Source organism: Rhincodon typus, chromosome 19 (genome assembly GCF_021869965.1).
Source record: "Rhincodon typus isolate 14 chromosome 19, sRhiTyp1.1, whole genome shotgun sequence".
Classification (NCBI taxonomy): domain Eukaryota; kingdom Metazoa; phylum Chordata; class Chondrichthyes; order Orectolobiformes; family Rhincodontidae; genus Rhincodon; species Rhincodon typus.
The window spans coordinates 16606371-16622269 of NC_063350.1; the positions used below are offsets into that span (position 1 = coordinate 16606371).

The 15899-nt window shown below is 39.7% G+C and overlaps 1 protein-coding gene across 1 annotated transcript in view; it reads right to left on the reverse strand.

Annotated features, from left to right (window-relative positions):
• Positions 1–15899, reverse strand: part of lama5 (laminin, alpha 5) — a 203816-nt gene that overhangs the window by 95844 nt on the left and 92073 nt on the right. Inside the window, exons 21-26 of the mRNA XM_048608550.1 lie at positions 14303–14459; positions 13159–13291; positions 10034–10176; positions 4868–4974; positions 2429–2582; positions 1508–1671 (exon numbers count right to left, since the gene is read on the reverse strand). Coding sequence (XP_048464507.1) covers positions 1508–1671; positions 2429–2582; positions 4868–4974; positions 10034–10176; positions 13159–13291; positions 14303–14459 — 858 coding nt within the window. The remainder of the gene's footprint in view (positions 1–1507; positions 1672–2428; positions 2583–4867; positions 4975–10033; positions 10177–13158; positions 13292–14302; positions 14460–15899) is intronic.

Consider the following 15899-nt stretch of genomic DNA (forward strand, 5'->3'; position numbering starts at 1 on the left):
TTAAGATATTTTCTGTAGTTTCCATAAGTTACATTCTGTGTGATTTTCCTGAGAAGGCTTTTCAAGTATTAAGGGTCCTCAGCTCCAACAACTTATAGCTACCAATGTCCCTCTGGGATCCTTCTTCTGCTTCCCTTCTCTCTGACCCCAGTTCATCTTCCATTTGCACCTCTCCACAGTATATTCACTATAACCTCTGACCTTTCACTCTCCCAGGCTGAATGATCTGTGCTTAGCAAAGGACCCAGTGGTATTCCTTTAAACTCCCACTTCAATTAACTTTGGGCTCAGCAAGACATCAAAATCTTCTTCCATTGCCTTAGAAGTCCTCTCCAACCCCCATGTACACCAACCCCACCCCAACTCAATGGGCTCTTTCGTCCATCTACAATACTCTCCCACCGGCTTCCTATCCACTGCTCCCTGGCATATATGTTGTTTCAGCCAGTTTCTGTCCCACTGAAAACATTTCTTCCTTTCTTGACCATCTTCTGCCCCATCCCACCCCTAATGTCCAGTAGCTTTCCACCTTTATTTCTTCTGCAGTTTTATGTTTATCAATTTCCGGTTCCCTGACCACCACCTCACTATGAACGTCTAACCCCTCTACACCTCTTCTTCCATGAGGATGGTCTAAGGGCTATCTGTATCTTCCTTTGTTGGGGGCCAGAACAGTTCCCGTCAACCACCACCCTCCTGAGCTAGCTCTCATTGAATAATTTCTTCTTTAACTTGTCTCACTTCCTTGACAGGAAGTGTAGCTGTGGGTATCCACAGGAGCACTGGGTATGCCCATTAGGGTACATTTCAATTTCAATTGTAATTTCCACCCTCCTCTCACCTTTACATAGCTAATTTCTGACACTTCCTTTAACCTTTATTTCCCTGTTCTCATTTCTGGTGGATGATTCCGTACTAACATTCTTTCCAATTGCACTGACTCCCACAGCTACTTTGACTATACTTCTGCATATCCTGCTCCCTATAAGGACTCCACTTGATCCTCTAATTTCTCAATCTCTATTCTGATGTAGCTATCTTCCACAATTCAGACAGGTCTTCCTTTTTCCTCAACTAACGAAACCCCGCCCAATGGGGTTGGCAGGGATAACAATTTTCTGAACTTCTGTCCTACCCATTCATTTCTTCACAGAATGCTTAACCTTTGTCCTCACTTTCCACCTCACCTGCTTCCTTATTCTCAAATCCTTTCTGCCCCACAACATCTTGCATTTAACCTTCCCCCAACCTCTAACCCATTCCTCACCTATCCTTGTGCTCCACGGCCTTCCTCAATTTATCACCAGCTTAAAATCCACCTTTCAACCTCTTTTCAGTTCGAGGAAGACAGCAGGAATGTGAAATGTTAGCTGCATATTTTTCCACAGGTTTGAAGTTTTCCATCAATTTCTGTTTTTATTTCAAATCTCCAGCATCCGTGGTATTTTGCAATTATGGAACAAATGGAACTGTTTTTGTCAGGTCTCAAATATTCCGACCACTTTACCTGTATTTGCAATAATTCAGCCTGATGGTGTCTGGCTGCTCTTGGCCTCCTAGAGCATTCACATGGACACTGATGCTTTGGCCTGGATCTGTCTCAGTTGCGTATTCAATCAGCACCACATAGGTTCCTGAATGTGGAACTCTCATCACCATCTGGACATTAACCTTACAAAATAAAGACAGTAGATGATGATGTCTGTTGCAGATCTAAAGGGTTTTACTTTCAGATTAATTGCAGGAAATTGAATAAGGATGCATTTAAAAGGAGAAGTCGGGAAATAGGAAAAAACACCGTACTCCACAGGCAGAAAGGTTCATAATCAAGAAAGACACAGTGTGAAGGTGATAGGCAAAAGAATGAGAGGAACAAAATGAACAATTGATTTTTGAAAACCTAAGTGTATTCAAGGGTGACATGAACAGCTTCTAGGTTCTGGAAACAATGGTACTGGTATAAAAAGCCAGCTGATAAAACCACAGCTAAATGACATGATGGCATGGGAAAGTATCACAGTGACATAATCCTTTAGCACAGAGACTGCAAAGTGTTAGTCAGAGGCACACAATGGGGGAGAGGAGTCTCCCACCACTGTTCTGCCAATGAAAGAGTCACTTGTTAAATTTGTCCATCCGTGCAAGTGATACAAATGCTAAGTAGGCCAACACAGGGGAAAACAGGTAGAAGGGATGAGCTTTAAAATATCACGATGGTTAATATTATTGAAATTATTCTGTGTCATATTAGCAGATGAATGATATCCTGTTTGTCTACAGTTTCTCTCTGCTCGAGTTATGAGAAGTTGTTAACTGGTTTAGTTAAACTTGATTTCATCGCTCTGAAACTGCGCAGAGAAACATTTCAGACATACGCATGTGGGTTTTCACTTGCATCCCATGCTATTCCTTTCAGTGTTCTACAAACCTGCTCAGCATTGAGAAGAACCATTGATGGATGCCTTGGAGTGGGCTGCACCACATGACACTGGCTATGGAGATAGTTGTCAAGGGCACACATGCCTTCGGTAGCCATGATTGAGGGGAAGCCATCCAGGGGTAGGTGCCTGTACATCAAACAACTGGGGAAAAATAGACAAATCCCATCAGGTAAAATCCACAATTAAGCCATTCTTCAAAAGCAAAGTAAATATCACATTTGACACTTCAATTTCCCTAAAGAGTATTTTCCATTTTGTGCCAATACACAAAGTAACAGGATTAAATGTTTGAGTACACAGTAGAGCAAATATTCCTTTTTCAATGTAAATCCTTTGGCAGAAGAAATCTCAAACTTAAGTTGTATCTGAATGTACAGGGTGAAGCTTTGCAATGGCTCGTGAAGAAGATTGAAGTGGCTATGATAGCACAGTGTATATCTTACTGGATTAATAATCCCAAAGTCTAGACCACGAATCCAGAGGCATGAGCTCAAATCCCACTGCAGCAGCTTGAGAATTAAACTTCAATTAATTAAATTTGAAACAAAAAGCTCAAAAAGTAACGATGGCCATAGGATTACCAGATTGTTGTAAAAACCCAACAGGTTCACTAATCACAGTAAGAAACAGAAATATGCCATCCTTACTCAGTCTGCCATTTATGTAACTCCAGGCCCACAGCAATAAGATGCAGTTGATTCTCAACTGCTCTCTGAAATTGCCTAACAAGCCATCATTTGCAAGAAGGCAGTTCACTATCTCCCGAAAAGCAATTAAGGTTGAGCAATAAATGTTGGCCTTTGCGTGGGTGCCCACATCCCATCAATAAGGAAGGCAAAAATATTGGCAATGTCAGAAATGCAACTTCAAGGGATTGGATCTTCCTAATGTGAGGCAGTTGCGAGTATTAACTTGGGAGGATCCTGCAATCTATGCACTTTTTGCCTGTATAAGCCTGAAGTAATGGCCGTGGACTGTATTAATGCTGGAAATGCATCGTTCACTTCCTGCTGCTTAGAAAATCTAAGCCAAAACAATTGTTTCAAAATGCCATGAAGTAAACATAACTTTTCTCAAAGTGTAAGGGCAGTGAAGGGGAGTGCTTTGTGCTCAACGTAGAAGTAAGACACTATACCTGGACGTTTTTGGAGAATGTGACTTTTATTCACTATTGAGATCATCATGTTGTTCATCCTATGCCTCCAGAATGGTTCTGCTGCTAAACACAGGCAGCTGGTTTGACAACCGTGAAGGTGCTGCAGAACCATTCTGGAGGGTTCAATTCCAGGAAATCTGAATTCTATTTCCGGGAGACAAGTACCCAGAGTTCCAACCCTTACTGATCGCAAAGTACCTGATCCACAACATTGTGTCAATCTTGCAAGGAGGGAAATCTAATTCGCAGCATATCTTTTCCAATAAATGTCAACAAACTTGAGTTAAAAGGATCATTCCCTTCAAGAAAAAGTATATATCTCAGTCTTTCCTATCTGTTTAAGCATTAAACTAATGATATCCAGTCCATACAGCCAATGCATTGGATGTTGAATGCTTGGTTGCAGAAGTTGCAAGATCATTTTAGAGGTGAAATGGGCATGATTCAGTAATTGCCTACAAAGCCTGCCACTTGAGAGATTTGGTCAGCTGAATCAGCAGCACAATTTTACTTTCTAAGTACATAATTGCTCTGAAAATTATTCTCACCTGGACAGTAACCACAGCAGCTAAACCTTTTGTTACTCCTCTCCTCTCTATACCTACCTATATACCTCTATACCTACATCACGGAATTCAGAGGTATCTCTGCAGAATCCTATACTACATCTCTTATGCACTGCCAGAAAGACCCAAGTTCATCAATTTTACAGCTTACCCAGCCCAAACTTGTGACAATTCCACTCCAAGCCCAGCCCAGGAGAGTGGCAGTCTTATTTTGCCAACCTACTATGACTAGCTTTTCTACCTTACTTTCAAAAAATGAAAGGATGTAGGCAAAACCAATACATGTTACTATGAACTCCAGAAAAAATGATACACTTTAGCCTAGCAATAATAACGGACAATAATTCATAGAGAGATGGTAACAGTTTGAAATAAACGGGTTAGTGCCAGTGTTAAAAAGCAGGTTAAAGAACATCATACAAAAGACAAAGATACATCTACTAATTTCAGAAAGTAATTTCTAAACTTTAAATGAAGAAGTAAAGGTGTATTATGAAATCCATTGTAAATATATTTAATTCCCAATATTTTTATACCAATTATTGTTCGACACTCAGGATTGAAGCTAGATAATTGGATCTTGCTGTGCACAAAACAGGGACAGAGGAACCAGGTCACAGAAAGTGCCAAAAAGTTTCACATCAGCAGGAGAGTAATTACAAGTCGTTCAACAAAAAACCCATCAGTTTTCGTGACGTACTAACTTTTGAGTGGTGTCCTGAGGAGTTATTGTATAGGTGCAGGGTTCAGTCACTTTGAGCTGGAGGATTGGTGCTTCATAGTAAGCACTTGGTAGAAGGACCAGGTAATCCTGCAAAATAAAGCAAGTGTGAGCCCCTGCACAACAGTAACATTGCATTTTGTGTTTGGTTTTTCTTCAATAATAATATTGCATGTCTTCTAAACAATTACGTATTAATTTTCAAAACACTTCTCTTTCCATCTGAAGCAATTTTCACAAGTGCATCTGTGACATTTTTTTTGCAACGTCCCTATAGAAGAAAATGAACGCTATTTCCAAAGGTTAACAAATCCCAATATAGATTGGCAACTTTTTGTTTCTTTCCATCTTGGGCCCTTTCCAAGGCTCTGTACGAATTTATGGCAAATTTTAACAAGCCTATGTCTGCTGGGCAGATCAAGCGAGTTCCTGAGTAACATTCCCAAACATTCCAACAAAGTTTAATGTAAAAGTCTGGAGACATACCGAAGACTTATCAGCCGTTTTCTCCACCATGTCACACACTGGGATTTGGGACACTTCTTACATGAGGCATGGAAAGCAGTGACTCTCAAATTCCTGGATTCCCCTGGTCAACTGGCCCCGGTGATATGTTCTCCTGACTTAGAAACTTTGACTTCTTGGAACATTCATACAAAACAGAAGCAGACGTAGGCTATTCAGCCCCTTGAGTCTGCTTGGCCATTCAATAAGATCATGGCTGATCTGTTAATGTTTCAAATTCCACATTGGGAGATACAGGGTTACAAGGTAGGGGGCTGGGCCTGGGTGGGATGCTATTTGGAGGGTTGATGTAGGCTCAATGGGCCAAATGGACTGCTTCCATACTGTAGGGATTCTGTGATCCATCTTATTGAGGTCGTTTAGGATCGATTTTATTTCAGTCAGTGTCATCCCCTCACTCAGCTAAACTTCAGTGAAAAACAGCCCAGTCTGTCCATCTTCTATGTTAATTTAAAATTAATTCAGTAAGGATGATTGAAAGTAATTTCTTTTCCTCCTTCAGAAAATATTGCCAAATAAACTTTTTCATGAAGAGAGTAGTCTTTCGTGTCATGCATGTTCACGTAGCTAATAGAAAAAAGATTACAATTGTTAAATTGTTAATTGGTTAACCCGGATTTTCTTTAATTGCTTCTGTCTCCAGATTGTCATCCCAGACAGAAAAAGAAGACAATCTGCGATTTTAAGGGGGCCACTTTGTCACAGGATTCAGTTGAATGTCTTTTTTGTGACTTTCGGAGCCGAATCTGCAACAAAGGCCCCACTTAACAATGCCATGTTTTCGTCTTAAAGCATGGGAGAAAAACTTTGATTTTATTCATTAATACAAGCCAGCACTTAATTGCCAACAGTCCTAAGACGATTCTAAACAGGGTTAAAGAGAAGCAGAACAGTTCTGACTGCAATAGGGTTAATGCCAGTGTAAATTATGCAATAGTAAAACAGTTATTCTGCCCAATACAGGACCACAAATGCAGCATCAAAAACCCCCAAAAAATGACATTTAACTGTTAAAGAGCTAAAGACAGTTAAATGGCACTTCAACGAGAGCAAGTGATGCCAGGTTTAAAATTCAGGCTTTTAGCCAAACAGAGGCTCAAGTCAAATTTTGCACTCTACTGGCAAGGAAAATTTTCTTAAATTTTGATGTTCTTAATTTGTTTTTGTTGAGAGATTGTGTGTGCCAGTATTTTATGATTTGTACCTGAAATCTCTAACCGCTGGATTTTGAACATAAGTCCATCCCAAAGCTATTTATGAACTAATTAGTAAATTCTGAATGTGTAACAGAGTTGTAACTAAAGCAGCAAGTAATTACAAACAGGAGATAATCAAGTTTTGGAAAGGAATATTTTCTGCAACTAACCTCAAAGCAAACAATTAATTGAAACTGGATGCTGTAACAGCTCAGATCTAAATGTAACAGTCAATTTGGCATAAGACAAAATGGCGCCATCCAAGATTGAAGGAGAATGTGTGGTGGCTACAATGTGTTAATATGAACACTTTCAACTTGAAATCTTGGCTTTGGAACCCTGCCCGAACTGGCACAGAGCCTTTATTGTCCCATAAGTGAAGCAAGCTGGCAAGCTTTGACCATTTGAGAAAGTTAGTGTTTAACTGTCATCCCTTGGCAGATCAACAGAGAGTCTTCATTTGATGTTGCTATGGATTTGTCTGAAAGCCAAACCATTATAGGCTCCTAACCAAGGATATGGCCAGTGTAGGAACCCATAAGTAAACCAGTAAGATTGGAAGTGGAATCATTAAAGTATCTTTTTAATCAAAACATCTGATCGTGGTGTTAAAGATTTTCACAGGTACAAGTTCAGCCATGTGGTACACATTTCCTAAATCCCAAATTGTTTCCGGAGTCTTGACTGTAACATCACCATACTGTTACACCACTCAGGAAAGAGCATTCATCCTCAAGCCCCATGCCTCCTGGAGTCACTACTAAAGATTTAATGAAAGCACACAAAGTCCCTAGTTTACTGATCCGTTGGAATCAATTTAAAAGAAAACACTTACCAGGCTCCTGTTCTTAACAAGAACTACTATTTATGACAAATAAGTCATTTCTAATCACAAGTAAACAGCAATCAACTATCATCATACATCTCCACTAGTAAAACTCTAACCCCTGTTTAAAACCCCCACACATACATACATACAGCCAAGGACAAACAGAAGAAATCATTGGCTTTATGGGGGAGAAATAGTAGGAAACACAGTTTAATGGTACTAGTCCACAGCTTTTGTTGAAATGTTCCTCTTGCTTGTCAGGGCTTTCTGGTCTTTGGTCTGCTTTCTCTGGATTATTTCACTTCTTTGAAGGAGGCACAGGGTGATTGGAACACTAACTACAAAGTCTCTTATTTACTGGTTAAAGATAGCTGTTTACAACAACTGGTTGGAGAAAATGACAGGCCTCCTTCTGGCATTTTTACTACAGAGTAAGAGACACATAATCTGCCCTACCAGCAGTTCAAAGACTACTCCCGGTATTGTTCACACCCACAACCTGTTCAGCAGCGCAGGAAGTGATCGTAGAGCTGGTGCCAGGCTGACGACCTCTGGCTTCATCGAATGGTCGCAATTGCACAAACCCATTAGTTACTTGTTACTGGCCAAATTTCACTTTGCACATATCCCCCGTTTGCCATGCATCTACAAACATCTTCCCCTGCTGCTTGAACAAAGTAGCAGTATCAACACTGCATAAAATGAGTTTCAGTAACTTAGTGCCTTTTTTTTAAAAAACATGCAACAATTTCTTCCACATCCTCAGTTTCAAAACAGTCCTTTTTCCATTTTAGTCCAAAGTACAGAAAATAAAGTGATAATGTCTTTATGAAACTGCAAAGGGCTTATTTCGTAACATCTGGTCAAACACAAAGTCAGAGCCCCGGTGCACATTTGAAGATCCCAACTGCAGACTCACCAGCACAAAGCAAAGGATGCACCAAGCAGCAGTTTGCTCAAGGTTAGCCGTTTGATTTGTAATCTAACCAGCCATGCAGTCCCTTTAAGGGACTGTAAGGAGCTCCAGCAGAAGGGTAAGGTTTTTTTTTAATATTTATGTCAGGTGTAGACAGGAGTTCATTATTGTAGCCCACTGCCAGCTCACAATGGCCTTTTGCTATTCACCTACCCCTGCACTCACCACATGCTCCACTGAAAAGCCAAATAATGTAACCTGAATCAAAGAGAGAATCCTGGAGAAACTCAGCAGGTCTGGCAACTCCAGTGAGAAGAAAGCAGAGTTAATGTTTCAAATCCAGTAATTCTCTTCACAGCATTCTCGGTGCTTGTTTCAGATTGCCAGTATTGATCAAGTAACTTAAATTGGATATTCATACGCCAATATGTTGTCTCAGGAGCCATCTCCAGGTAAAACGTAAAGTGTCTTGACATGTGACCTCTGGCCCAAGCAGAGGGTGATTTTATGTGCAAAAATGCCTTTATATAATTTGTTTTAAACTTTGTTTCTCTTTGTCACTACCTCCTCTCCCCAATAAATTTGTAATACTAGTTTAACACATAATGAAGGTTCTGACACCGCAGCAATGACAATTGTTTTACACCTGAAATGTTAGAACTGATGGTCCTGTTGTAAAGTTTCAATGTTTTTCTTTGTTATCTCTCAAGGTTTGACTATCACTAATTTGCCTAGTAAAGGATTCCTTAAATGATCATCATGAACTCAGAATCCATGGACAAAATACAAACCTACAAGACATAGGAGAAGGATTGGCCATTCAGTCCCTCCAGCCTTTCTGCCTTTTAATGAGAACAGGGCTGCTCTGTGCTCTAATTCCATATATCCCGATCTTTGACCCATAATCCTGAATACTTTTGTTGAACAAAATTTATCTATCTCAGGTTTAAAATTAACAACTGATCCTGCACCGGCTGCCATTTGTGGAAGAGTTCCAAGCCTCTATCACTGTTTGTGCGTAGAAGTGCTTCCTAACGTTGCTCCTGCATGTTCTGACCCTAATTCTCAGACTATGTCCCCTAGCTCTATTTCCCAACCAGTGGAAATAGTTTGTCTTTATCTACCCTGTTTTTTTTTTCCCTGCTAATATCTTGAAGACTTCAATCAGATTTCCCCTTAAACTTCTAAATTCTGGAGAAATCTGGCCTAATTTATATAATCGCTCCTCATAAAATTGTTCTGTGAAGCCTAGGTATCATTCTCGTAAACCTACACAGTACTCCCTCCAACCCCAATATATCTTTCCTAAAGTGTGGTGCCCCAATCTTCTCACTGTATTCCAAGTGGTAGGAACATAGCAGCAAGTGTAGGTCCCTCAGTTCCTTGGGCTTGCACTACGTCAAGATCATCCACCTCAATGCTATTGTCTCTTGTTATCCCCATATCAGAATATTTTCCTTTGATTTTCCAGAATTACACAACTGCCGAAAATATTTACTGAATTAATATGGATTGAATAGTGTGCACTGTAGAGTAGCAAAATTACTTGTTAACATCAAGAAGTACATGATGAAAATCTAACCACGTGCACCAGTCACTACCCGTTATTTTCCCAAAGTCATTCAGCAGCGTATCCCACAGTGTCTGTTCCTATATGTGAAGCTCAGCGCAAATGATTCTTACCAAGAGGATTCCCTCTACTTCGATGACCACAGACCATGCCCCAGGATTAAGCACAAATGGTTCCACAAATGTATTCTGTGGCACGGTAACAAAAGTTGGCTCCGTGCTGGGGGCAAAAATGATCTGCTTTGTCTGTTCAGAACCTGGACACCAAGACACAAAATGTAACGTTATTTTCCATTATATACAGAAATATCATTCACTACAAGTGGGACAAGGCTGGAGTAATAATTTTATATAACAAAAGGCTGGTATAACCATGGGGAGCTTTTACAACAGTTGAACTGCACAGCTGCTGAGTTTAGCAAGGACATGGTTGTTGGAAGCTCCTGTGTTCTTTCATGTTTGGTGTGATGCATTACGTTACAGTACTGTTAGCTATTTGTTTTGGTTCCTACATCATACAGCTACAGATAAGGGAAACCATTTTGGCCATCACACCATATCATCTACAAGCCTCTCAGATTATTACCCTCATTATGCTATCTCAAAGTCCTCTGTATCTGTTGCTCATTCATCCTGTGAAGAGGACTTCCTGATGTCAATGCTACATTTTTCTTTTACTAGTTTGAACCCATACGTCCATCTCCTGTTGTCATAACTTAAAGTAATGTTTCAAATTTACCTTGCTTGTAATGCTGACATAAGTCTCAAACACTTCTTTGCAAGATAATGGAGTGTTTAAATACTAGGATCAATAATTAAAAGCTCTTCTTTGCACTGCACCTAAAGTTGAATATTTTGCATTTACCCTAATATCCAGAATTGGATATAATATCGAGGCGTTTTAGTAAAATATTTATGGTAAAATCAGGACATCTTCCTATGTACATTATTATACAGCATCAAACAGTAATAACACATTTCTGTAATGACCTTAAATGTAGAAGGTACGTTTCAAGGTACTTCATAGAAATGTAACAAAATGAAACAAATGTTAAATTTAAACAAGTGATATTAGGAGGGGTGACCAAAACTTTGATAAAGTGGACCAGAGTCCATAAGCAGAAAGCTGGAGGTTGGAATCAAACATATCAATCAGAACGTATCAGAGACTTGATGAAAAACTTAAACTTGAGAATGCGCATTCAAATTTGAGATATTGGGAGCCAATGACAGTCAGTGAGCACAGGGCTGATGGGTAAGGGGCGCCTACTGGGGCACAGACAGCAGATTATAGACCACACAACCTAAAGGATGGGATACCAGCCAGGACATAGTTTGACATTTTATTTTGTTCATTACATTATTATATGGGAAGTGCAAATCAGTTTCAAACCTGCATTTCCACCATAATCTAAAACACTAGAATTCAAGATAACACAGATAAACTATCCAACCCTAGGCTCCAATCCAAAACTACATTGAGCTAACTCATTTTGCAGCAATAATGTCCTTAGCTAGTCTGACTTGACAGGTGTAAATCAGAGTGTGATGCTCGTAATTGCAAGCCCAACTGCAAATGTACAGGATTGGAGTTTCCTTTGTGGGTCTGACCCAAACATTCTGTACTGAAGTAACTTTGTACATAAGATGGCACCACAAGTGGCAATTTTATATATAAGCTTTTCACTGTACTCACGTGAGTGCATGTAATAATAATACTAATTCCATTCAATTCATCTGGCACCAAGATGATCCCACCGTGAAGTCACTTTGTGTTGAGATTTCCAGTCAATTGGTAGCAATGCCTTTTGTACACAGGGATCGACAGCAGATTACAAACAACCACAATCCCGACATGTAGGTCTGTGCATGGTTTGCACACACAAACTGCCTTTTGGGGTAAATACCCAGGAATATCCAGGCTATGTTGGACCAAATCAGGTGAATCACTAAAGACGCTATAAAGCTTCAAACAAGAGTTCCCACTTTCAGAAAATTCTTTACCGCTAGTTCTCAGGGCAGTTTTTAAGATTTTAATCTTTTAAAAGAGACCAGACGAAGCATCAGCAGCTCCCATTCCAAGGCTGTGTTCCCATTAGGAAATCTCATGCACAGCTCGAACTCAACAAAATGAGCCCTATTGTACTGTTTCTCAACAATGTTAATTCATTAGGAAGGTTCACAAATTCCTACTCAAGAGCTTTAGCATTTGATACTAAATTGTTAATTATTATTGTTATATGTAATAACATAAAGTCAGAGGTACAAATCCGTGCAGATTTTTATTAACAGCAAAGGAAATGCTCACAATTGTGACACACTGACTATTGCAACCTGTGTTAATTGAGTGCTGGCCCTTCAGCAGCACCATCCTCCCAATCCCACCGTGAAATCAGAGGTTAATTAGCACAAATGGGATTTTGGTTTTAATGTTGCACTTTTGCAAATTGGTCATGAAGCTATGGACAGGTCGATTTGGTATCCGTATCTTCCAAATTGCCAGTTGAGTGGGAGGTGGAGGATAAATAGGAGAATAAAAGAAGGTTCCAATATCAGCTTTTTAGACCCTAAATATGGTGCAAAAGGAATGTCTGGTACAACATCTACAAATGGAGGGGAGGGAAGAGGATTACAGAGAATCTGGCAGCAGTCTGTGTGTTTGGAGACAGGAGATTCCAACAGGTTTGTCTGTTGTGACAGAATTCAGTATTGCCTAATAAATTAGCTACATAGTTCACAGCACAGTTGAGCTTTTATTTGCTGATTACTTTGAGCAACAGGATTGGTTTCACTGCACTGCACTCACTTTAACCACCACCTTGTAGAGGCTTATACACATGGGGTTTAAACCTTACCTGGTCTTTGTCCCTGATAAGCTGTAACTTTGCCAAACACAGTGGCAGATCCTGCATTAATATACCTCAAGATGAAACGAAACAAATAAAGCTCCGAATCCATCACATGCATCATTATTTTGACTCTATTCTGTAAAAATGAAAAGGAATTTGACAATGGCACATAGGTGTGACTAGGACTACAATTAGCAAAGGAGATTTAATATGATAGATGCAAAATCTCCCTTTAGTTGTGGGAAACAAATCCAGCTGCAAAGCATGTTAGCCTCATTCACACCTACAAGCAATGCCAACTGTATACTGGAGCAAATCATGAGACTTGCAGAAAGGGGTGAATCATAAGCAAGGATATGTAATGTAAAGATAGGTCTAAAAGCCACTTACAGTTCCCACATTCAAGACTTATTTCGCTGACCATGACCATTCCTTTCACATCAGTAGATCCGCGGTTCACATAGCGGAAGACAATGCGAAACAGGTCAGGAGAAGTCACATTGACAGTCACAACTACCTTAGGCTGGTGAGGAAGAGAAGCGGATGGGAAGCATGATACTTAAATCCACCACCTCAGCAAGCAAAAATTCTACAAGCCAGCAGCCCAAAGTACACAAAGCATGCCGTTAATAAAACAAGTTTAAAAAAAAAATTAAATTCCAATTCTGCATCAATATCACATTGTGAAGTAGCCTCTAGGGCAGATTAATTTAGCACATCTTAAGCAAAAATAACAAACGTAAATGGACACACATCAACACATTTGATACATGTTCAAAGAACTTATAGCATAAATGTTCTTCCTCAAAAATCTCGTTCAGAATAAATCTTGAATAACATTAATATTTAAATATTACAGCATAGAAATATCTTATCATTCAAGTGATGTTTCACAAATACAATAAAATAGACAAAGGAATAATATTATAGGCCAAACTCTTGTCCCCATTGTTTTTCCTATTTATAGTAGTAAAGGATTATGACAAGACACAACAGCTCAGAGATTTAAGACTGAAGGTCTGGACAGCAACTCAGAACTAATAGCTAAGTTAACACAAAATGTTTTTGTCTCTCACTTGTACCAAGAATTTTTCTAATGACTTGCATTTTTTTTCATTTCCTTTTTGCTCATTTAGACAAGGTGTGTCAGTGCTGAGTGATGAAATTGACCTTCTACCTTCCAAAAATAAAACAGCATCAACATCAAGTATTCCTTTGCCCACTGGGTGATTCAGAGATTCCAAAATCGATTTTAAAGTGACTCATGGGATAATCATGTTTTCAACCACTCCCCAGTGTTTTAACGTAAATTGCTCTATGTCAAATCTCTGTTATAGTGGGTGGTAGAGAGTTTCAAAAGATATGAATGAAAACATGCACAGTTTCTTACCCCATCGAAAACCGCTTTTGAAATGGTAAACATTCTCAATGAACAAAAGAGACATGAAACTTAGAAGATGGCAGCTAGTGAAAAACAGTAGCATCCTAATCCAAGTGCTAACTGCTCAATCAAGTCTAAATTCTTCTCATTTACCTGAATTGGAGACATCTGCGCATACCCCCGCCAGCTAAAGTTTTCAAACTCAAGTGGATTAAAGCCAAAACGAACGGCCCTCCCATCAGGGGTCGTACCATCCTCAATCTCAAACCCCAGATGATGCAGATCAGGGAAGTAATGATCAGGCCTTGCTCTGAAAACAGAATGCATCAAGACAGTCTGAACTGAAAACCTGTTACTGACATTGTCTCAGATCTAGGTTACTGAAGAATTAGAATCATAGAATCCCTACAGTGTGGAAGCAGGCCATTCAGCCTATTGAGTTGCACCTACCCTCTGAAGATCATCCTACCCTATTCCTTGTTACCGTGCATTTCCCATAGCTAATCCATCTAGCCTGCACACCTCTGGACATTTTTCCATGGCCAATCCACCTAACCTGCACATCTTTGGACTGTGGGAGGAAACCCACGTATAGATGGGGAGAATGTGCAAACTGTACACAGACAGCCGCTTGAGGGTGGAATCGAACCTGAGTCCTTGGCGCTGTGAGGCAGCAGTGCTAACCACTGAGCCACCGTGCCACCTCCAAGGTTAAAAGATTTTCCTACTTCTGGCTATTTGTTTCCACTTTTCCCTCTTTTTAAGGCCTACTTTTCCTACAGCATCAGCCTGTATTTTAAGGGGAAAATTGGAAAAACAATTTTTAAATGTTTGAAAAGCCAACAAATGGAGAAAAAAATCAAATGTGAAGATAAATACATCAAGGTGGGCTCCCAAACTCCACTTGAAGGGACAGACCAATAAACAATTTGATTTAAAAAAGGCAATGATTGCAGAATAGAACACATCCCAGAACAAGAATACCACAAAGGCTTTTGAACGTAGGGGCTAAATGATGAGGGCAGGCTGTATTTCCTGGAGTTTATAAATGTTGGTAGGTGGTGTAAATCAAGATTTTTAACACAAAGGGGATTTGTGGCTGTGAAAAATACTGACTCTCTTGTACAGTAATGGGGGTGGGTGGGGGCTGCATGGTTGGAGGTGCCAGCTTTCAGATGAAAACTTAAATAAAGGGTCCATCTACCCTCTCAGGTCATGGATTTTAGGACACTATTTGAAGCAGAGGGGAAGTATCCTCATTTCTGGATGATCAGTCCCTCAATCAATATCCCAAATAAAATAAAAATCATCTAGCAAAAATTACACTACTGTTTATGGGAGCTTGCGGTGTACAATTGGTGCTGTCCTTCCTACAACAGTGTCCATATTTTAAAAAGTATCTGATTAGCTCTAAAGCACTGGAAGGTGATTAGTCATTATGAAAAATCAAATACAAGAGCAAATCTTTGTTTCTTGCAATCCAAATTTTCTGTGACCTCATCTTACCCTTTCCTGTGTGATTGATCAGATCAAGGGGTTCAAGACATTAGATATTGCACAGCACTTATTCCATGTTGATTATTAATAGTAATTTGCAGAATAGCTTTAAGAACATGAATTAATGCATCGTAGGGCTCAAATAGAACATCATCACTTCCAGTGAAAGAGGGGAGTGAACATAAACACAAATAGTAAAAGAAAATACCTCATTAATAAATTGTGGCAGTATGTTACCAAGATTGAGATGTAG